The 23464-nt window shown below is 56.0% G+C and overlaps 1 protein-coding gene across 7 annotated transcripts in view; it reads left to right on the top strand.

The window, feature by feature from the left end:
• The first annotated feature begins 2634 nt into the window (after positions 1-2634).
• The window catches only part of DHRS3 (dehydrogenase/reductase 3), a 38529-nt gene continuing 17699 nt past the window's right edge, over positions 2635-23464 (top strand). The window contains exons 1-2 of one of the 7 annotated variants that reach the window (XM_035727207.1): positions 2636-2903; positions 3602-3751. In XM_035727207.1, coding sequence (XP_035583100.1) covers positions 2898-2903; positions 3602-3751 — 156 coding nt within the window. In that variant the 5' untranslated portion in view covers positions 2636-2897. Of the gene's footprint in view, positions 3752-19924; positions 20071-23464 lie in introns of those variants that run through there. The other 6 variants (XM_027614364.2, XM_027614398.2, XM_027614390.2 and 3 more) reach the window with 6 other exon arrangements.

The following is a 23464-nucleotide window of genomic DNA, read 5'->3' as shown; positions in this document are numbered from 1 at the left end:
TGGACACCCCCCAGCCCAGTGCCCCCTCAACCTCATCTTCTGGGGACCAGGTTGGGGGGGGGGCACAGAGGAGGTGACAGCAGCTGATAATGGAAGAAGCCTGAGGCCCACAGAGATGGCAGGCCCAAAAACCCACATCCTGAAGGTAGCACAAGTAGGAAAAGGGGTCTGCTTCTCAGCCAGAAGCCAATCGCCACCCCCTTTTAGGACTGCCTGACTTGTTCCTTTTTATTCTGCTTTCCCCCCAAAGCTGATGGCTGGGAGAGGGAAGTGGACCCTCCCTTGTGGCCTTCCGTGAGTCACTTGGATATGCTGTGCCTGTTTCCTCCTGCATTAAACGGCTGGGATGGCACCCACCTCTGCAGGCAGTCTCATTTCTGAAAGCAGAATATGTGTAAAGGGCCCGATACCCTGGAGGTTAATGGGGGTCCTCAACCTCCTGTCTGCCTCCTGCCCGCCCTCCATCCTAAATACACATGCAGGGGAAACATAAGCAGGACGCGGTGGTCCCCCAGCCGGTCTGGCGTCAGAATGGGGCGGGTAGATTGGGGACCAGGGGACATGGGTGAACATGCCACGGTGTTTATGAGTGGCTTAACGTCTCTGTGCTGGTTTTCTCCTTGGTCAAGCAGCAGGCACATGCAGAGGTGGGGGGTATGATCTTCTCAGGCCCTTTTAGGCTTGGAGTGTTGCCCTCATGTAGGAGAAAGGTCTGGAAGGAAAAGGAGAGCTGGTGAGTGAGCTGGAACGGGAGGCGGCCGCTGGGGCAGCTTGGAGGCGCAATGTCGCAGGCAGGCCACTAGGCGGCCCCGAGGATAACAGATGACAGATGACAACAGGCTGAGTGCCGGCTTCCAGCTCCAGATTTCCCCAGCGTCCCATTAGCTGGCCCGCTGACACCCGGCGTGGCTGGGTAGAAAGGGCCTGTCTCTCTCGGGTTGGGATTTCTTTTCCATTTTTAGAGACCTCCAAGGTGGGAGGGTGCAGGCACTTTGACGGAGTCCTGCCTTTCGCCACGGCCTGGGAGTCAGATGAAGACAAGGCCTACCCTTGGGGCACACTTTGAGAGGGTTGCATGGAGATGGGAGGGAGCCTCATCCCCACTCTCTCCTCCCCTTGCGCCTGAGTGGGGTGGTGTGTGGGGAGAAATCAGGTCCGTATCTGAATCCCTCCTTCCTGTAGTTTCTGGCTGGGTAACCAGGAAAATGGAGATACTACAACCCGATTGCAAGGTCAGGGGGAGGATTAAATGTCAGAATATAAGCCCTCCGTGCAGCAGCTCTCTTCCAACCCCACTCTTGCAGTGGCTCTCCAGATGATGAGTTTCCCGATTCACCTGGAAGGAAGAGCCTCACCTGCAGAACTTCTTCCCCTAACTAGAGAGCCTGTGGGCGGGAAGGTCATCCCCAGCCACTGCCCGCCCCCCCCCCCACCCCCAAATAAGCTTTTCTGAAAGCGACTCTCTCACCGGGATCCTCAGCAGAACTCCCAGGTGGAGCACTGAACAACCTACTGATTCCAGTGCACCCAGCCCTGCTGAATCAGAACGTCTGGGGGTGAGGCCCGGCTTCCTCGCCCCAACAAGCCTGGCTGGAGAACTCCTGCCCCAGATTACAGAGTAGATCCCTGGCTCATCCTCTCGCCTCCTGGCCTGGGACAGTCAGGGGCAGTGGGAGGCAAGTCCCATCAGCACTTCTAACTGGGGCTGCTTTTGTGTGACTCACTTCCCAGACTTCCTGCAACAGACATCTCTAAAGAGCAGGGTCCCACCCTGAAGCACAGGAGACACTCTCCCCGGGGAGAGGGCAGGAGGTGAGAAAAGGTGGGTGCAGGCTAGGGCAGCCCAAGGAGACCCAAAGACAGAAGTCGCTGCCTGCAGGAAGCAGGGGGCTCCCGCCCAGGGCATCTTGTTTACAGGCTTTTGTTATTAAAGAAATTGCTGTCAGTCAAGGTAATTCTACCCCAGATGAGCAATAAATATGCTCCCAGCTAATCTTATGGGGATTTTATTGGCACCTTGGGGGCAGAAGTTCCTTCACCCGGCTCACCCCCACCTCTCAAAACAAAATCCTGCTCCCCAGTTGCCGCCCCCCCCCCCGCCCCAGGCCCCGAAACAAGAAGGACCCGGGCAGACTAAGAAAGTGCACTCTAAGTGAAGACAGAAGGCGTCCGGGCAAAGGGCGGGAGTGGTTTCCTGGTCCTACCTGGAGGCAGGGGGTGACCAAATAGCCTGAAATAACCCCGGGTCGACCTGGTTGGATCAAAGCGTGCGCGAGCTCCCCCGGGCCTGCCCCGAGCGCAGGACCCGCCACCTGGCCGGCGGGCGCCCCAGCTCGGGGAGACCGCGGCCCGGGCTAGGAGGACTGTCTCGGGGAGGGAGCCGGTTCGCAGGAGTCGGTTCCAGCGTGTTCGAGTTACTGCTGCGAGCCCTCAGGGACACCGCGGGCAAGTCCCGGCTTGCAGAGAGGGGAGCCAGCCGGGGAGAGCGCGAGTCGGAGCGAGCCCGTGTGCGCGCCCGCGCGCGCGCCCCGCACTGCGCAGGGGGAGGGGAGGCCGCGGCAACCACTCAGAGGAACGGTAGTGAAGCCTCCGAACAACTTTAACTGTCAATCAGACTTAATGGGGTATTAAAAAAAATGGGGAGGGGGGAGGAAAGGGCAGCCCTCTCGCTCCGCGCGGCTGCTGCCCCAGGAGCGAATGAATAAGGCGGCGCTGACGAGGGCGTCCGATCCACACGCGCTCCGCACCCGGGCCCTCTCCAAGTTGGAAAGGACAAAAAGAAGGCAATAAATGCTAACAAGGGAGAGAAAGGGAGCCGGATCGAGCGGCAACTCCCGGCCTCTGCTGGGAGAGGGAGGGCGAGAGCCGGAGAGAGCGAGCGCGCGCGAGGGCGAGCCATGCACGTAAAGAAACTGACACCCGGACCCCCCACTTCTCCTGCACGTTGCTGGCAATCAGATCGCGTTTAAGCAATTTCCTGAGCCCAAGAATAGCAATGAGTCGGGAGACTTTCGCGGGCTGAAATTGGGAGCTCCAAGCACTCTCCCCCCACCACTTTTTTTTTTTTTCCTGGAGAAGGGGTGGGGGGGCGCTACAATTTGGAAACGGCATTTTTTTTTTTTTTTTTTTTAAATCTTGCACTTTGAAACCGCGGGACTGTAGCAGGGTGCGCGCGTGTGGTTGGTGCCTTTTTTTCCCCCCTGCCTAAACTCCTCTGTCAGCCTGTAAACATTACCTGAGAATTCCCCAGCCGAAACGACTGCTGGGGCAAGAAACTTCTTGTTAGAACTTTCCACCTCCGGCTTCCCCTCCAGCCCTCTTACTGTCCCAACCTTCTCAGACGCTTTTTCTCCTCCCGAGGAGGATTTATCTTTTTTTTTTTTTTCCTCACCCGGTGTTTTGCATTTGGGAAGAGGTGATTTCAAGAGTGGCCAGGTGGGACGCCTCCCCCCTTAATTCGGTTTATTTATTATTGTTTGGGGTGTTTTCTTTTTTAATTCCTGTTTTGCTCGGTCCGGGGAGTTTCGCCCCCCTGCCCGGCTCCGCGGCGCGTAGGATGGTGTGGAAACGGCTGGGCGCGTTGGTGGTGTTCCCTCTGCAGATGATCTATCTGGTGGCCAAAGCAGCCGTCGGACTGGTGCTGCCCGCCAAGCTGCGGGACCTGTCGCGGGAGAACGTCCTCATCACGGGAGGCGGGAGAGGCATCGGGCGCCAGCTCGCTCGCGAGTTCGCAGAACGCGGCGCCAGAAAGGTACCGGGCACTGCGACTCCAGGGGGTGGGGGCTGAAGGTGAGGGGGACGCCCACCTGCTGCCGCAGCCGGAACCCGCGCCCGGCAGAGTCGCCGGCCACCCTACTTCTCGGCGCCACCCGCGAGTGCTGAGCTAGTCAGTTTCACCTTGTAAATTTCCCGGGCACCAGGCTGTCTTTTTTGGCAGGTCGGGAGCTGGTCTGCTCCTTTGGGGTCGGTGGCTGTCTGGCCGCTCACCCCCACCCCGAAACCGAGGAGACCCACCCATTTCCCACATTCCTCCCTCCCAAAGGAAGGTGTTGTGTTTTTTCCCCCTTTGCCTTCCCCCCATTGCCACCACCCTGGTGAGTGCAGGGTGTGTGCGCTCCTGGGTAGAGCTGGGAGCCGCCTGCTAGCTGGCTTCGTATTTTCCTTGGCAACCCGCTTCCCAGCCCCAACCTGGGCGGCTGCAGCTCTGGAGGCACGAAGAGAGGGGATACTTGGTTTGGGTTTGAGAGGGGGGGAGCGGTCTTGGATGTCTAGCCCGCGGGACAAGCTCTCCCACGCACAGGTGTTTGGAAATCTAGAAAGAGGGTGTGACAGGGGTAACCAGCAGCTGATAAAGAGTCCTTGTTCTCACCTTCAACCCTGCCCCCTCCCCCCAGATACAGCCCCAGAGGGGATCCCTCCCCATTAAATGAGGTGGCACTGTGGGGAGGGCCCTCCTTCCCCAGGGCTGCTTTAGCTTTTTGGTGGTTACAGCATCTCTTCCTCTGGTTTTCCCAGACCTGGTGCCTGAGAGTGGGGAGGGTGAGCCGGCTGTCACCCAACTCTGACCCAAGCCAGGCTGACTCACCCGGTGACTAGAGCAAAGGAGAGAAAGATTGGAGGCTGGCAGGCTGGCCCTGTGAGGAGGAAGAGCAAAAACAGGGAATTAGTTTGAAACTTGTTGGGGGGTGGGAGGGGGGTGAAAGGGCCAGCAAAGCCAGCTGATCTGACATGGAGCCACATACCTAGGGGATTAAGTAAATATGTACTGTAGGATAGCAAACCTGCCTGTAATTCCAGGTTGCTTTTGTTTTGTTAAATACTGCCCTGAGATTTACAATTCCTCCGGGGTGGCTCAGACTGGGACTGAACTTTGGAGCCTGAACTATCAGCCAAAGCCGATGGCAGATTAACTCTTCCCCTGCCGGGCCAGTGTGGGGGAGGGGAGGACCGTGGTGGCCTTGCTAGCTGGAGTCTGCTTGTCCCTGGGTCCTGCTTCTCCTTGGGTGGTTTGGACAGCTGCTTGACCTTGCAGTTGGAAGGGTAGTTCGGAAGTGTTTTTAACCCTTGGACACACTGAAAAAGGAGAAGTAAGAGTTGTTCTCAGCAGTTTCATTTCCTTGGGGTGATGCCCCGTTGGAGGGTTCCCAAAGCCCTTTGTGGAGGGGGGTCAGGAGGTGTCCTTGTAGGGGTATGTGAGGTTTGGGACAGTCGCGTGTCATTGTCATTCCTTAGCTGTCTGCATCCCGCAGAAACTTTCTTCCGACTCTTCCAGCTGGCCCAAGTCCTGGTCTCTTTTACTGCTTTTGTAACTGGCTGCAGTAGGCTTACGAAGAACTCTTTTAGTCAATCTGGAAAACTTGACTGACTATAAACAATCCTAAATTAAAGAAGTATATGGCATTGGCGGCGGCGAGGGCTGGGGGCGGGCGGGGGGGGTGGCGGTTAGTAAAAGAGTGCCAAGTGGCACCCTGCAAGTTCATGGACTGGGAGCTGTGTCCCACCTGACTTGGAATGGACATTGTCTTCCAGGGAATAAACTCAGGGCCAATGAGAAATATGTCTTAAATTGATATCGGGTCACCAGAAATGGGATCCATGGGGGCCTGTGAAACTTCCAGTGCCATCCATGCTGGGTTTAGTCATCAGCCCTCAGGATGAACTAGAGTGCTCCCTATAACTCATAACTGTCTGACCAATTACTAAAGCTACTTTTTAATGAGCCCTCCACTTGCTGCCATGGTGGGGAATTTGGAATCTGCCTGAGTCCATCTGGGGCTAGTGGGAGAGGGCCCTGGGACAATCCCAAGCCGGGAGTGTTTGGGGGCCCGTTGGGCTTGGGGACAGAGGGCCCTTCGTTGTGGAGTGGGGAGTTGGAGGCTGCATCTGAGAGCCCTACCAACCTGGATTTGGGTGGGATTGGATCTGGAGGGGTAAGGCCCCCAAAAGGGAAAGAAGGAAGGAAGACCAGAGCCTCTGCCAACAGATTGGCGTATCCAGAAGAGAAAAGAGCGACAACCCAGTTTCCCATAATGACCTTTGGCAATATTTGTGTGTGGGAGTACGCCTGAGGCTGCAAAGGTGACCCAAAGGAGGGTTTTTCTTAAACGGACACAAAGGCCCCGGGAGTTGGAAAGTGCCTCACCTGGAGACATCTGTCCTTACCCACAACATACGGAGGTTAACCGAGGCAGGGCCAGCCATGGTTAGGATCTCCAAGGGGAAGGTTGCTGCTGGGTTATTCCCACTACGCTCTTTTTTTTTTTTTTTTTTTTTAATTTTCTGTGCTCCCCTGGAATTCCTCCCACAAAAGCATTCACAGAGCTTGGGCCCATCCCTCTTCCCCTCAAGGCTCCTGGCTAGCTGCTAGTCAGCTGGCACAGCCTCCAAAGCCTTTGACTTTGACTGGGTTTTAGCAGGGGCCCCTGGGAGGAGGAGAAGTGGACTATGGTATTCCAAGTGGCTTTTACAGCTTTTGCTCCAGTAGGAGGCAAGGGGCTAGACTAAAGTCCTGGGCTGTGATTGCAGGCCCGTGGAGGCAGGGGCAACAGATGAGGGCCGAGTCCAGACATGAAGGAAGGGTGCCCCCGGGACTCAGGGACGCCTTCACTTCCGGGAGGAAGTGTGAGAGCTGCCTGAGCGTTGCATCTGCTTGGCTGTTACTGAGTTTACAGCATGTGGGTCGAGAGCCTTGTTCCTAAAGCAGCTAGCCAGGAACTAGCCCTTTATGTAGATTTGTGAGGGCTATTCTCCTGTCGCGTCTGTTCGGCAAGTCTCACCTCCTTCCCATTCCTGCCGGTGGGGCAGGCCCAGGCCCATCGATGCCACAGTGACCGGCTAGTTCACCGAACCTGCTTGAGGTGTCTGTCAGGTGTTTGGCACAGCTCTAGGCGTGGAGGGGGTGGGGGGGCTGAGTGGGTACAACAAAGATGAATAAAGACCCAGAGACATGGCTGGGTGCTCGGAGTCAAGGCACAAATGCTAGTAGGTATTCGTTCCTCCTGGCTGCGTAGCAAATTACCACTAACTTGATGACTTAGAGCAGGAATTTGCTCTGAGTGACAGAAGCCAGAAGTCTGAAATCCAGGTGTTATCAGGGGCCCGCTCCCTTTAAGGACTCGACGGGAGACTCCTTCCTCGCTGCTTCCAGTTTGTAGCTCCTGGTGTCCCTCGGCCTGTGGTGGCACCTCTCCAGTCTCTGCCTCCTCAGGGGGCCTTAACCTCCGTCTCTGTCCAACTCTATGCTCTGTCCTTGCCTTATCAGGATAGCAGTCAATGGGGAATGAAGCCTCAGCCAGTAATGAGGCTTTCACTAATTACAACTCCAAAAACCCTATTTCCAAATGAGGTCACATTCAGAGGTTCTAAATGGGCATGAAGTGCTCATTGGTGGGGCGGTGGGGGGACACTACGTAGCGGGAGCCCAGTAGAGCTGTTAATCCATAACAAAGGCTCACAGAAGGCTTCCTGAAGGAGGTGGCATTGGAGTCAAGAGTTCCAAGTAGAAGGGATGTGAAAAGATCACTCCAGGTGCGAGAAACCACCTGATCAAAGACTACGTACCCCACTGGAATTAGGGAAAGGAGGCAGAAGGCAAAGAAGGACAGTATTGTACTGTGGGAGAGGGAGCTGGGGAGGTAAGCAGGAGGTTGGTATCTCGGACCCTGAGTCAGGCCAGTACAGATGAGAACAGGAAAAAGGAGGAAGAGGAGTCCAGACAGGGATTCTTGTGGGACCCAGAGCCACCAGGACGAAACAGCTTATTAAACAGTGATGTGTGAAGGTCACAAAAAAGGAGGTGCTGTGGGAGACAGCAACGGCCCATTTCCCCCGCCCTCACCCTGAGTGCAGACTTGGCTGGAAATTCCTGGGAAGAGGACCAGGCTCCCGTTTGATGTGGCTTGGAGCAAGAAGGTAGACCACCTGTCCTACCTGTGGCATCTAGGGAAAGTCTTTCAGCCTGGAGCGTCAGGTCCTTGGGTTTCAAACAATGGGCCTTGCACTTTGGGCCATGTTATGAATGGACAGACACCTCCCTCCCACTGCCCCGCCCACTTCCCGTGGGGAGCCGGGCGCAGAACTGTGGAGCTATCCCAGCTGTGGCCTGGTGTCCCTGGGCTGGGAGGCAGAGACTGGGTTCTAGACCCAGCTCTGCTACAACCCTACAGAAGTAACTACCTTCTCTGGGCAGCCGCTGAGAAGCACATCTATAAAACGAGAGAGAACACAATGACCCCTAAGATCCTGGCATGCCTTAAAGGTGTCATATCACGGATCAGCCATCCCAGGAAAGCAACACGTTGCCAAGCTCCCCGAGCTGGGAGGAAGAGACCTCTTCAGAACACATTTGTCCTCCCCGCTGCTGATCTCAGCCTCTCTTGCTACTCCTCAGATCCCATTGACCGAAAAAGCAGCAGCTTGGTGTTGGGAAACGTGCCTGCAGTGGGTAGGAGGCTCACACCCACTGCTCAACTCTCTCAACAGCCTCCAGCCAGCTGTCAGGCATGGGTTTATTTCAACTCTTATAGAAGATATTGTCAACCCATAGCTTTCAGGAGATCAAGGGGCCCAAATTCCCCAGCTAGCATATCAAGGAGAACTTCCAGCTTTTATCCTCAAGTCACCCAATTGTCTTTTAGGGCTTTAGAACATGCTCACTAGATCTGGTGATACTGAACTGAGTTGACAAGTTCATGTTCGGTCTACAGCCCGTCCGCGAATCCTCGCTTACACTCCAGGCTCTCCTGAGCTTCAAGCTTCTCAGAGCCTCTGTCTCTGATCCCTGCCCAGAGCCCTCTGATCTCTCTATCCTTATGGTTACTTTCCCTGCTCCATTTCCGGCTTGTTATTTGTCAAGGTCATCACTGAGAAACGACCTCAGCCAGATTTAGGAGAAGGTAGCCCTTGGCCTTCTTTTTCTACCCGGGAAAGCTCTCTGGTTGTCCCAGTCAACTGCAGCTTGTCCTGGAAGGACCTTGTCCCAACCTGCCACCACCATCAAAATCCCACAGAGTTCTGGGCATCGGCACAGGAACGATTCCAGACCCAACATATTCTCCTTTATCCTTGTGCAAAAGCATGACACGAGGCTTGCCTTGTTGTTGTCTTCAAAAGACACAATCTAAAAATACATCCAGTATATAAGATATTTGAAAGGAAACATTTGAAACCTATTATTCAGATGAACCATGAAGGTCAGGAAACGTTAAAGCCCAATGAAAAGGAAAGAATAGAATCTGTTTAGACGTTAGCATTCTCAGATGGACACGTGTCCACGGCGGGACCAGTGCAGGAGGGATTTGAGCTCCAAAAATCCAAGTACCCTGGATTGGCAAAAAGAGAGCGCCAAATACCAGAACGGGCTCACCGATGAGTGGTGGGTGGCAACTCATTCATTCATTCATCCATTCACTCGTTCATTCACTCAACAAACGGCCCTGGGGATGCAGTAACGAGCAGACAAAAATCCCCAGCCATGTAAACAGTGAACAGTTTAGGGAGGGGGACAGACAGATAATAAACAAGAGACACAAAATAGAGAGCACATTAGGTCGTATTAAGTGCTACTGGAAAACCCAAGGAGGCAAAGCAGACCAAGAGAACCTAGTGGGGAAGGCAGGAGTGGCAGCATTCCAGGCAGGCCAAGGGTGGGGGTGGTGCAGGGCAGCGGGTGGGGAGCAGGGCAGGGCATGTGGGAATCAATCTCTCCAACTGGCTTTGGCTCTGAAGCGGAGTGAAGCTGGGGGCAGCTGGAGGGTTTTGAGCAGAGAAGTCCACCAGGTCCTGATCTGTTCTTGCCGATGCCTCCGGCAAAGAATACTAAGCAGCTTGAGGGGGACCTGGCTCTGGGTAATTGTGACTCGGTCAGATGGGTCCATCCATTTCAGCGAGCTAGGCCATGGAGCTACCGCAGGCAAGCAAATAAACGAGGTTCCCTCCCACTGGCACTTACGGTCTGTGACGACTGTTTCTAGGTTGCCAGCCCCTGATGCTTTGGAAAGATGAACCAACTCCAGCAAGATCACTTTAATGGTAATAAAATTTAACTCCCCCCACCCTCCCCCCAAAAATAAAATAAAAGCAAATGTATTGGTGCCCAGAGTGAAGGAGACACTTTTCTGTTCCACTTGGTCGAAGGACTTCTGGAGCACTGTGGTCAGTATTGGTCAACACTTTGAGAGGGTCCTTGAGCCTCTGGAGGGTGTCCAGGAAGCGGGCTCAGGATGACAAGGACTAGAAGCCATGGCTTAGGTTGGATGGCAAATCCATGGGTGTTTAGTTGACGACTTCAGCGACCTGGTCCAGGTGGGATGGCGGGCCACGCCAGGCAGTGGGGAGAGCTTGGAGATGGGGACTGGGCTTCGGCCCCAGGAATGCCTGCCTGCCCTCTGGAGCCTTCTGCAACCCAGCGGGCTGCTCTTTAAGTGAGTATGCCGTGGATTCCTGCAACAGGGGGGTTAGGTTCTGGGTAACCAACCACCTGGGTCCCTTCCACCCTTTAGGGTCCGTGCATCCTTGTTAGCAGGGTGACCTCAGTGAGGACAGTGACCCAGGCAGGGGCCAGAGGAGAAGTTACCAGCATCCATCAACCAAGGCTTAAAAGAGGACAGCCCTTCTCCTCATGACTTCCCCAATGGCCTTCAGAGGTTCTGTCGTGCCTTCCAAAACCTGGGGTTTCTCAGGGTGTTGGAGAGAGGACGGGAGGGTGCAGGGCAGGCCCCCGTTCACATCCTTCACGCCGACCTTGAGTCATGACTCGGACCCTGCAACACCCTAACTGGATGCTGAGGGCCTCGTTGGGCTTCCTGGTGGTCCCGGTGACTGCCATCTGCAGCTGGGTGACTATTGTACTAAGGTGACAGGTACTGTACCCCCACGTGACTGTGACACCGTATGTGACAGTGGTACTGTCCCCCGTGTCACTGTGATAGTCTTCATGACAGTTCAGTGCTTTTTCACACCCCCCGTCTTGCCCGTGCCCGGAGTCAGGTGTGATCAGCCACCCATTTGTCAGATTCGGGTTAAGTGAGTGGCCCCGGATGCTTGGCCAAAGGCAGGCTTTGAATTATGCCTAGCTTGGAAACGAGGCCCTTTGCCATGAGGACAGATCATCTCAGCCTGGCCCCGCCTGCCCCAGTCAGGGTTACTGGGGGGGTGGGGGGGTGGAGAGACAAGGTGTTCAATAATGGGGCCCAGTACACAGAGGGTTCTGGACAGAGGATTGATAAGCTGGACCGGAGTCAACAGGATGGGCTGGGGATGGAGTGAGTTCATGTCCCCTTTACAAAAATAGTTTTTCAAGCACCAAGTAACAGTATTTGCGTACAATGAATAGGATGCTTGCCAAAGGGTTAAGGTAGTCAGTGGTTATCAGGGTTTGCTTTATTTTTTTTTTTAAGGTTTTATTTATTTATTTGACAGAGTGAGACACAGCGAGAGAGAGAACCCAGGCAGGGGGAGCGGGAGAGGGAGAAGCAGGCTTCCCGCGGAGCAGGGAGCCCGATGCGGGGCTCGATCCCAGGACCCTGAGATCGTGACCTGAGCCGAAGGCAGACGCTTTCACTACTGAGCCACCCAGGCGACCCTCAGTGTTTGCTTTAAACAACCAACTGATAAGCAGGAAAACAACACAGTTGTACTTCATTGGATAACCAGGGTAACACCTCAAATATGCAAGGAGCTAGATTTGCAGGAAGAGTGAGTGCTAGCAACTTCCAGTTAATCCTGAGGCTACCCAGCTGGATCCTCCCAAGTGACCCACAGTTTTGATAGTACAGAGAAGGGAGCAATCACTGTATTAGGGGAAATCTTAGAAGACTTCTTGAAGGAAGTGACAACTGAGGGAGTTGTAGTAAGTCTTAATCTTTTATCTTTCTGTTTGTAGAACCCTTTGAGGACCTAAAGAAAGTATAAACCCCATGCTAAGACACGATATACATTTTTTAAACTTCTATGGGGTCCTTGGATGCCCCTGATGCCTATCCCAGCCACAGGTTAAGAAGTTTGGCACTAGATCTAATCACAATCCATCTAAGTCCCTCAGGCTTGGATTCCTGTGGAGGACTAGCGCTCAGAACACAGGCAGGGGCCCCTCTGGGGTCCTGTGACCCAGAAGCCAGAGCCAAGCCCAGGTGGACAACACAGATTTGTGGCCTGGTGGTGCTTAATGCCAACAAGAATCACCCGAAACGGGCCACCCGGCCCAAGCCTTTCTGACTCGATTGACCATCCCCTGCTTTGGGGAACGCAATGTTGAATTCCCTTTTCAGTGGCCTTTCAGGGAAGCGGCTAGAAAAGCATTCTGATCGTGAACGATATGATCACTTTGTCCACATCTGAAACATGCTCCTGGGGAGGTGTTTACAGGTCAGGGTCTCCTATCTGTATGCCTCATTCTACAGGCCTTTGGCCCATCTGGACCCCAGCAGCCCCCAAGGCAGACCCCAATACCATTTGAGGTTCTAGGACCCCGTTTTCAGACTGGGTTCCAGAGCATCTGAGGGGTTCCAAGAAGGTGGAACCACACGGGAGGTGGAGAAAATAGGGTTCAGAGGGGCCCCCCACCCCCATTTAACTAGATCAGCTTCACTTCTGTTTAATACTTTTGAATTCCCATAAAATTCTTGTGTGCATTTTGAAAGAATGCCATTACTTTAAAGAAAAAACACAGCTTAAAAATAGCTGTTCCAGGAAATGCTCAGGACACCCCCCTCTCCCCAGTTGATCCTCACTTGGGTGTGTCGCATGTCATCTCAATTGGTCCTCAATCTTTGGATCTTTTTTTTAAAGATTTTATTTATTTATCTGTCAGAGAGCACAAACAGGGGGAGCGGCAGGCAGAGGGAGAAGCTGGCTCTCTGCTGAGCAAGGGGCCCGATGTGGGACTCAATCCTAGGACCCTGGGATCATGACTTGAACCGAAGACAGATGCTTAACCGACTGAGCTACCCAGGCGCCCCCTGAATCTCTGACTCTTTACTCCAAGGTGAGGAAGCTTATGCACTGACAGGTCCTCATCTGAGCCAGTTCCTTTGCCCTACAGGAGAGAGACCCCCACCATTCCCTCCCCAGGCGCCTGGAACCCCGGACCCTGCTCAGCCCTCAGCCAGGGCCCGTCCACCACCACTAGGGCATCTGTGAGCTAGAAACCCTAATTTCTCAACCAGGATTGAGACGGCCTCCCAAATTCAGCATCCACCCTGAAGGCACGTGATTTGGCCACCCTAGCGCCAGGGCCCAGAACTGATCCATGGGCCGTGCCCCAGCCATGTCCCAGCTGCTATGGCGTTTTGAGAGGCAGAGGCCAGCCCACTGGCCGCAGCACTCATGCATAAATTTAATCCCATAAATGCCACTCACGTACTATTTAATCCCATAAATACCTAGGGGGCCTCCCAGCAAACTGCTGTGTGACCTCCAACAAAGGGTTTGTTTGTCTCTGGGCTTCAGTTCCCCCATCTGAAAAATGAGGGTGTGATGATTCAGTGAAGTAACAGGTGTAACCCTCCTAGTCCATCATTTGCACAGAATGGGAACGGGGAGTCAGGGACCGGGGGCAGTGAGGCGGGGGGGGGGGTACAGTGGACACTCCCTAACCGTGGCTGTCTACCTTTTGCTCATGGGACCATGTCCTCGGCTGGGCACGGGGGGCAAAAGGCAAAGAACTTGCTGGTCAGATCTGTTCTGGTTCTGAGATTCCCCGGGAGGGTGGGGATTCCACCCAAGCCACAGAAACCCTCAGCGATTTTAGATCTTGACCCTTTCTAGAGATGGTGGGAGGGAATCTCTCTTCCCACAGGGAGGGCTCAAAGCCTGGTGTTTTCCCTCCTACCTGAGGCCTCCAGTCCTGTTGAGATGGCTGGTAACGACCATCCCTTTTCTCATGAGCGGGGGCTGGTCCAGTGCAGGCCCTTCCGTGGCTGAAGAATAGAGGCTGCCAAGGGCTGGGCCTCTGCTCTGCTCCCGGCTGCCCGCTCCCCTGCAAACCACCCCGCTTCCCCTCCATGGGTATATTAGTCATCTTCGACTCTGCCTCCAAGTAACTCAGTTGGTCAGGGGTGGGCGGTGGTGAGGCCAAAGGCGCAGGTTACCATGGCAACTCTGTGGCTGCTTGTGGCCAGGTGTGTTCTCCGAAAGACTGTAAGACCCTCCGGGAGCAGGGGGGCAGGTCTTCTTTCTCACCAGGTGCCCTCAGCAGCCCTGGCACACTATCAGACACAAGGCAGGCACTTAATAAATGTCGGTTGCCTGAGCAACGGCATGACCCACCCATCCTACTAGTGAGAGCCTGTGTTTACTGAGGACCTGCTGGGCCCAGGGGCCATTCTGAGCACTGCAGATGTAATAAAGTCATTAACTCCCCACAGTGAGGGGCAGCCTTGGTACTGCTACCATCCTCTCCCTCCTGGGCAGGACTCTGGGGGTCAGTAACCTGAGATCACACAGCTAGCAAGCGACCAAGCAGGATTTTAAACCCAGGGTGTCCTCTGGAACCAGGGAGTTTTGGTGTCTCTTCATTAATCATTCTGTGGAGCAGAACAGGTCTGTGGACAGCCCCTAGCAGACTCTGTGCTGGGTGCCTTTGGCAGCCAGGGTGTCTAAATGAATCAAACCACCATAATTGGAGGAGCTTTCCTGATGGTGGGGCTGGAGGTATCCTTCAGGTTGGTTTGTTGGCTCTTGTGACCAAAATGTCTGTGGGTCGGTCTACTTCCGGGCATGGATTTAGGGGCCCAAACAGTGGTGTCAGGATTTGGGCTCTCTTTGGCCAGGCCTCCTCTGCCACGGGGCTGCTCACGTCTGCCCCTTGCTGCCTTAAATACCGCCCCCCTCAGCTCCCAGTGCAGGGGATAGACCCGTATCTTCTGCTCCAGCAATTCCAGAAGGGGACTTGAGTCTCCCTGGCTGTGACGGGGTTGAGCCTGAAGCAGTCACTAGTGATGGGTCACAGGCCTGTCTCTGAGTCAGGGGTGGACCAGCCCTAGCCAAGTCACAGTGTTTGAGAGTGGGGAAGTGAGCTTCTGTTGGGGCAGTAGGAGTGCTGTTACCAGGAGCAAGCGCCTTGGGAGCAGATGTCCAGCACTGCTTGTGGAAGGACCAATCCAGTCCTTCTCAAGTGGAAACTTCCAGGAGATCCAGGCCCACCTGGTAGCCAGTCCTCCCAAGTCTGGTCCTGCAGGCCTTATCAGGTCATTTACTGACACTCAGGGGCTAAAAGGACAAAATGGTTCTTTCAGGGTTGAGCCGAAACCTCCTTGCCCTCAGGGAGTTTGTAATTCACAAAGAGGCAAAATGAGAAGCCAGTCAAGGTAGCCTAGCACGTGGTCAACAGACTCTTTGTGACCTTCTGTAGAAGCTTTAAGGACACTATGATAGGAAAGGAAAGGAAGCCCCTTTACTGGGTCACTGTTCATAGTAGTGTTTCCCTGGGTGTGAGGAGCCACTTCTCCCTCCTTTCTGGCTACGGGCAGGTGAGCCGAAGGGAGCCCATGCTGGGCCCTTCCAGGGCGGGAAGAAGAGTCTCTAGAGTCCGAGAGACTCGAACTCCCAGGACCAGGGTCCTTTGAGGGCCCAGCCAGCCAGCCAAGCCGGCTCCGACCCTCGCAGGCAGGTCAGTGTGGGGAGCTGGGGCCGGCGTGACCACAAAGGGCAGCGCGACCTTCCTGCAGGCAGTCCTGCCAGGCACGCCCACGTGACATCAGGCCGCCCTTGGCTCCCACACCCCGTGTCCTCACTTCTCCCTTGGCACAGAGGGGGTCCCACCTTACCTCTCCAGGCCACTTCCCTGTGAACACAGAGCAGAGTGGGTGGGGGGTCCTCCAGGCCCGCTAGGAGCAGAGTGGGCTGGGACCCCAAGTGCCCTCAGGGGCCCCCGCCCCCTTGGCTGGCGGATCCGGTGTCCTGTTTGGGGGGCTATCTCTTGAGCCTTTGTGTTGGGAGGGGGGTGTGTGCGTGTCTGCCCGCACGCACGTGCACCCGTGCCTGTTGAGCGTGCGCACCCACATCCATTTGTTGTTCTTACTCAAGCGGCCAGTATAAAATGGTTGTTCAGATTCTAAGCCCGGAAACCAGTGAACCAAAGGTCATACGTTGGCTCTTCCACTTACGTTGCTGAGGGACCCTGGGCAAGCTTCTAGACCTGTCTGAACCTCAGTTTTCTCATCTGTAAAATGAGGACTCAGGGAGATAATGTATAGAAAGTCCTGAGCACAAAATGAGTGCTCAGGACGCGCTGGCCACGGTGGTAAGGCTGTCAGTCCTGTTTACTGGTCACTTGCACCCGTCCTGTGCTCTCTCTACAAAAGCATTTCCTTTTGACGGGTTTATTTTATTTTATTCTTAAAAATTTATTTATTTATTAGAGCGAGCGAGCGAGAGCCCGCATGACCGGGGGCCTGAGTGGGGGGGACAGAAGGGGAGGGAGACTCCCTGCTTGGCATGGAGCCCAATGTGGGCCTCGATCCCACAGTCTCATGACCCTGAGATCAAGACCTGAACCGGACACGTAAACGACTGAGCCACCCAGGTGCCCCTGTGACAGGTGTGTTTTAAGTAATGCTGACAGGTGAGCTGGGGCGGGGCCGCTGTGCCACTGGGGGCCCACAGCCTGGGGCAGACAGACGGAGTTTCAGTCCCAGCCTCTCTGGCCGGTGGCCTTGGCCAAGCCCCTCCACCGCCCCGTAGGAGCTTCCTGTGGGTGCTCTGACACTCTGCCGCACCCTCGGTGACTTGAGACAGCACGCATTTATGCTCTTCCAGCGCTGCAGGTCAGAAATCCGACACGGGTCTCACTGGGCTGACGTCGAGGGGCCCTGGTTGCCTTCCTTCTGGACGCTCTGGGGGGAAATCCATATCCTTGCCCTTTCAGCTTCCAGAGGCACCTGTGTCCCTTGGCTCATGGCCCCTTCCTCCGTCTTCAAAGCCAGCAGCTTCCATGCTCGCATCTTCCCTTTATTCCCCTCTTCTGTCTCCCTTGTCCAGGTTTCAGGCCCCTTGTGATTTACGGGGCGCGCCTGGATAATCCGGGATAATCTTTCTATTTTAAAGTGAGTTGATTAGCAAATTTAATTCCATCTGCAACCCTAACCCTCCTTTCCCACGGCAAGTAACACATTCACAACTTCTGGGGATCAGGACCCGTGTCCCGGGCAAGCTTTCTCATCCGCAAAGTGACAGTGCTAATCCCAACCTCCCTCCCTGGGCCTTTGGTAGGATTCCAGGAGATGGTCCAACATGCTGGGCAGGGGCTCCGAAAATGCCGGTTGCCCCTGCCCAGAGCACCTGCTGAATACAAAGCTCTGTTCCAAGTGCCCCACCCCCCCACCCCCGGAGTCACCAGGGAGGGAAGATGTCACAGTTCCCGCCACAGAGTGGCCGGCTTTGTGACTAGGGCAGTCTGTGGCCTAAGGTTTGCCCTTGGAGAGCAAAACAGAAACAGGGGACTTTTACTGACCCTGCGCTGGGTGGGCAACTGCTCCACGGGAGAGAATACTCTGGGTCAACCCGGAAGGCTTCCTACTGGGAGTAGATTTGACAGGAGGGAAGGACATATATAGGGGGCTTTCCCAGGTCACAGGGACCCGGTGGGCATTACAAAGAAAAAACACAGTTCTGGGTCCCAGCCTCAGTCTAGCTAAGGAAATGGACCAGTGGCCTGGGCTTTCCAACCAATGTCTGACTTTGCCGTCTGTGCAGTTCTTCCTACACACGAAGTGACTTACAGGGATGATCCGGTTTGCTCCTCAGAGTAACCCTATGAGGTAGGAACTATTCCTGTCCCCATTTTTAAAAAATGAGAAAACTCAGGCTCAGAGAGGCTAAGTACTCACCTCACGTCACACAGCACCCATAGTCATGGGATTGGAAGCCAGGTGGTCTGGCTTCTGGGGAAGGAGGTCTGGCGGTGGCCAGGCCGGGCGTCTCAGGGGAGGCACTGAGGAGGATGAGGTGGAGACCACAGCAAGCAAACACCCCAGGCAAAGGGGAAGAGCGTGGCCTGGCTGGAAGGGAAGTGTGAGGAGGGTGGTGGGAGGTGGGCAGGGCGACCCCTCATGGCACTTAGTGGCCACGGTGCGTGGTTGGGACTTGATGGGGAGAGCACTGGGGAGCCACAGAAGGGTTTCTACACAGTGCAGGACCGGACTGGGTTCCTGGAGGGTGAGGGGAGGCTGATTTTCTGGAAGAATTCTCCACTTTGTGCTGGGCTGGCGCCGAGGGGAAGCCCCTCCTGGCCCAGCTTCCTGTGCCGCGCGAGGCCCGGGCGGGTTTGCTCCCAGCATCCACGCCTGCGCAGGATGTGTCGGCCAGACCGATTCCCGCTGCAGTGTCCACTGCTTCCCTGAATCCCCCAGCCCTCCGGGCCCAGATCCCCAGCCTGATAGCACGACGCCAGCCCGCCAGCAGGGTCAACTCCGTGGCGTTTGACCTTCATCCCGCAGAGATTAAACCAATTCCTAATTAACAGCCTGTAGGATAGATAGTTACCTTGGCACAGCTTGCAAGTAATTTAAAGCTTGTCCTCAGGAGACCGGGCCATAAATCATGCTTAATTAGCCCGAGGTCTTCCTGGGACACACCAGCTGTGTGTTATTGGGCACACGAGCTCAGGGACCTTCGAATGTCTGGTTGGGATACAGGAAGGGGATGCTGAAAGTGAAAAAAAACCTGCCTACTCCTTCCCCGAACAACAGCTGTATTCTCACCTCCACCAGCAGCTCCGACAAGTCTTTGCCAGGGTTGGTTTCCCAGCTTAGCCACTCCTGGCCAGGCCCTTGACATTTCCAGGACCTCAGTGCCCCATCTGTAAGATGGGCCAATAGCTCAGGTCCAAAGCGCCTTGAGGACTTGCTTAAATGTGTGGGTGAAATTAAGAGAGGAAAAAAAAAGGACTTTGGAGATTTTGGATTTGGGAACTGAGGCTGAGGGGTTGGGTGAGGGGTGACTTGGCACGGGGTACCCCTGGGTATTGCTATCGAGCACCCTCGGTGGAACGGCCCTGCCCGGCTTCCTGGGTGTGGCACCTGTGCGCATACTCAGGGCCCCATGCTCAGGAGGGTCCTGCACTTCTGAATGTCCCGCTGTTGCTGTCTTAAAATCCTCGATAATTTTTAAACTAGGGGTCCTGCGTTGATCTTTTGCACGGGGCCCCACAAATGATGTGGCCGGTCCTAGTGAGAGCCACGATTTCATTCATTCATTCACATGACCATACCAGGTGCTGGGAATTCATCCTGAGAGCCTACATTCTAGAATGTGTGTGTTGGGGGAGCAAAGAACTAACTGTTAAAATTTCAGACAATGACAAGATGCCGTCAAGACCATAAAACAGGGTGATGGGAGGGAGAGAGATTTAAATATTAACTTCGGTGACAGGGAAGCTGGTGTTAAGCTGTGCTTTGCTACGTTCCTGGGGTCCTTTTTAAAACATCTGTGGTCATTTATCTAGTTTCCCCCAACCCCCACAAGGAACTTGAATTTGTGGAGTCCAAGTAGGGGAGCCAGTGTGGGGGCTCCTTGGGCCCAGGGGACTGTTTACCCATATATCCCCACAGCTCCCACCACTCACAGTAAACCCAGAAGGCAAGTTTGGTAGGTGGGTGAGGAGAGGCCCTGCCTCAGTTTCTCTGGGAGTCTCCAAGTTCTGTGTCAGGCCCCTGCGTCTGAGGCTGCTAGCCAGCCCCTGCAGCCTGGTGAAGGTTTCTTGCACTTTTAACCTTCCCACCCCAGCACAGGGAGGCCAGTTTCGATTCTCCCCACTTCCCCAGAGGGAGATGGTGAAGCCCAGAGATGCCAAGTGACTCATCCAAAAGTCACACAGCAAATCCACTCCAGAACACAGTGCCGCCCGCGAGCCCCAGCCCGGCTGCCTTCCATTCCCAAGAGCCTGCGGTCCAGGGCTGTTCTGGGAGCTCCCTGGAATAAACCGGGGTCCCCTGCTCGCAGGAGGTGGGGAGTGGCTGGGGGGCAGCTATCGGACCGGCTGGCATCTGCTGACACCTGGAGGAAGGGCCTCTGCACCCCAGCACCTCTGCTTCCATGAAGAGGGATGAGCTTCCCAGAAAGCCGCGCACAAAGGCAGGCATTTCCCCAATCTGTTGGGCAGAGAGCCCAAAGCTGACCCCAGAGGCCCAGCCCTCGGTTTGGGAGGCCCCCTGGGGAGGCAGAGGATGGGGTCCCCAGTGGAGAGGCTGACCCCAGCTGGGTGGAAGCTGCCAGCCGCTCCCCCCCGCCCCCCCGCCGCCGCCCCGGGATGCTCGGGAGGAGGGAGGCTGCGCTCCAGCTGGGCCGGTGCCTGCCAGGGGGGCGGCGGAGGGTTCACGCTGCGGCCAGCAGACTGGCTGCGTGTTGCAATGTCTGGTGGCGTTTGCAGCATCCTGTCCGTGTGTGCAGCTGGGGTAAGCTCAGGCCGGCGCGGAGGAGCGTGTGTGGCGCGCAGGCCTCGCGGCCTGGAGCCTGCTGGCACCTTGCATCTCATTTACAGCGCCGGGTTCAGCCTCGGGCCAGCGGCGCCCCTGACGTCACCGCGTTTGTTTACCCCTCGGCCGCGGGGAGGAAGCGCAGGCGGTCCCTGTGGCTGGAGCGGCACCCCTTCCACCCCCCATCGGCGACCCGACCCCAACCCGGCCTCCTCCCCGCCTCCCCCCCCACCCCGCCCCATACGCGCACCCAACCCCTATCCCCCAACCCGACCCTCCTCCCCACCAAACCCTCTCCATCAGTACCTCCGATCTGCACCCCAACCTGGCCCTCCTCCCCAACTGCCCCCCACCCAGCCCCAACCGCACCCCCACCCCATCCCCAACCTGGCCCTCCCCAACTGCCCCCCACCCAGCACCATCCGCGCCCCCACCCCATCCCCAACCTGACCCGCCTCCCCACCTCCTCCGCCCCCCTATCCGTACGCCCCCAACCCGCACCCCAACCCCAGCTCCAAGCTGGCCCACCCCCTCACCCCGCCCCAACCGCGCCCCCACCCCTATCCCCAACCTGGCCCTCCTCCCCAACTCCCTACCCCCTCCCCATCCGTGCCCCACCCACCCACACCCCAACCCAGCCCAACCTGGTCCCCACACCCTACCCCAGCCACGCTCCGGACACCTTCCAGACGCCCCTCCTCATCTCCGGGAGGGACCATAGCCCTGCCCCATCCCCTCCACATCTACCTCCCACTCCTCTCCCCTACCCTTTCCCTTCCTTTTCCTTCTGCCAAATGGGATCCGGGCCCAATCCCCACCCAGGACTCCAGCCCAGCCCCGTCCCACCCCCTCCCGGGACCCCCGCGGGTCCCCACCCTCCGCCCGCCCCTGGGCCCACTTTCAGAGACTTCCTGGAGCCTCCTGCCAGACCCGCTGAGGTTTCGCCCGGCGGCTCCTCCTGCCACCCCCTCACCCCTTCATGTGAGCGCAGACTTGCCTCCCAGATCGCAGCCTGCTGTGGAGGCCCATTAGCTGGGGGGGGGGGGGGGGGGGGGGGGGGGCGGCGGCGGCAGGGGTGTGGTGGCCGGCGCTTTGTTATTGGAACTGGTGTGTTTACCAGCGCCCTAGGTGGGTAGCTGGCCTGCTTGGCTGGCATCCAGGCACCCCCTTCCTGGGGAGGCTGCCCTTGCCACCTGGAACTGTTCCCTCGCTCACCGCCACCCCTCCCCCTCACTTTGCTTAAGCCGAGTGTTCTTGGAGTAGAAGGGACCTGGGGATCCGAGTCAGGATCTTTCTCTTCCTCCATACCTGGGACTTGCCAAAGCCAACCTTTCCTGGAGAGGGAGGCTCAGGGGCTCAGGGCATGACAACCGTTCTCCCATTTCCTCAGGCCAAACCCTTTGGGGGCCTCTTGGAACCCCTCTTCCTCTGGCAGCGCAGTCCTGCACCCCTCCTCTTCCATGGGCTCTACCCAGCTGCCCCAGGTGGGGTCCTCCAACTAGCTCATCCGTCACTTGCTTGCCCACTCCGCCCCGCTCCTCTGCTCTGGTTCCCACCCTCATTCCAAACCCCCCAGTCGGGCAGTCAGAACTGGTTCCAAAGTCCAAGTCAGAGGCTGTCATCTCTCTGGTCACAACCCTCTGAAGGGCTTCTGTTCTCACTGGGAATAGAATTCACAGCCCCCACACCCCTCCCAGCTACAGTCCCCAGCTTCATGTCTCCCACTCAGCTCTGTCCCTGGACCTCCCCCAACACCCTGAGCTCATTCCCACCCCAGGGCCTTTGCACTAGCTGTTCCCTCTGCCTGGAATATTTTTTCCCCAGATGTCTGCATCGTTCCCTCCTTCACTTCCCTCAGGTCTGCCCAGATGTTACCCTACCAGAGAGGGTTTCCGTGTCCCCTGCTTCCTACCCCATGATCATTCCATCCAGCCCCCCTACAAAGCTTCCTGTTCCTCCCATGCACTTTCGGTCACCTTTATACATGTTACATAGTCAGTTTGTTCCCAGGTTCATTGTCCCTGTCTTCCCCATACACACATGAAAACAAACGCCAGGAGAATGCGATGAATTTATGTCCTGCTTCCAACACTGCCTGGCGCGTAGTCACCACTCAGTAATCCCCCTTGAACGTGTGAGTGCGTGAGTGCGTGAGTCAGGACAGGGAGCAGTGAAGAAGCTTGGCTTTGGGGTCTAGGTTGAAGCGTTGCTTTGAAACTTGTGGTTTTGCACCCTGCGTGAGTTACTTGGTCTGGGCTTCATCCATGCACTGCACTTCTGGTCCCATCTCTCAGGCTGGTGCTACTGAAGATGGACACCGTGCTATAGAGTGGCCTGTAACCGCTGGCTCTCCTCCCCCCACCCCTTCCCAGTCCCTGCACCTCAAGGTTAGGTGGTGTTCTTCTCTACCAGGAGGTCCAGAGGGAGGGACTGAGGCAAAGGTCATGGGGCTTCAGCTAACACCTCTGGCTCGAGTTTGCCCACCCCCAGGTTTTGCCAAGTGTGGTCTAAGGGTAGACAGAAGGAGGTGGAGCCCTTGGGCCAGGCTCATAGGCTGTGAATGTTGTGAAAAGGAGCATCAGCTCTTGAGTTTCTTGCTGGAAGGGAAAAGTTGTCTGCTCTTCTGTAGAGTCGGCCTTTGAGGTAGTTTCCCTGGAGGGTTTTCCCAGTGGTCCTGGAACCAGAAAGATTCGCAAGAATCACACCCTGGGATGAGATGGGGACTCCCAATTGTCACATTTGGTTTCCGAATAGTTGCTGGAGACATGGCTCTTGGCAGGTGGGAAGTATGGGGTTGGGGGGGGGCACCCTCTATCTTCAGGGACATAAGACTTCTGTCATGGAGGGTGATGTGTGTCCCAGGGACTGGGAGAGATCTGGAAAGTAAAAAAGCAAGGACGTACACAAGGATGTTATGGCATCTTTATTCATAACTGCCAAAACTTGCCCCCAAGATGCCCTCCAGTAGGCGAATGGATAAATAACCGAAACATTCAAACAATGAGATATTATTCAGCACTGAGAAGAACTGAGCTGTCAAGCCATGAAAAGAC

This window comes from Zalophus californianus, chromosome 4 (genome assembly GCF_009762305.2).
Source record: "Zalophus californianus isolate mZalCal1 chromosome 4, mZalCal1.pri.v2, whole genome shotgun sequence".
Taxonomy (NCBI): domain Eukaryota; kingdom Metazoa; phylum Chordata; class Mammalia; order Carnivora; family Otariidae; genus Zalophus; species Zalophus californianus.
The sequence above is the reverse complement of the archived record's forward strand: the minus strand, read 5'-3'. Positions and strand labels throughout refer to the sequence as shown.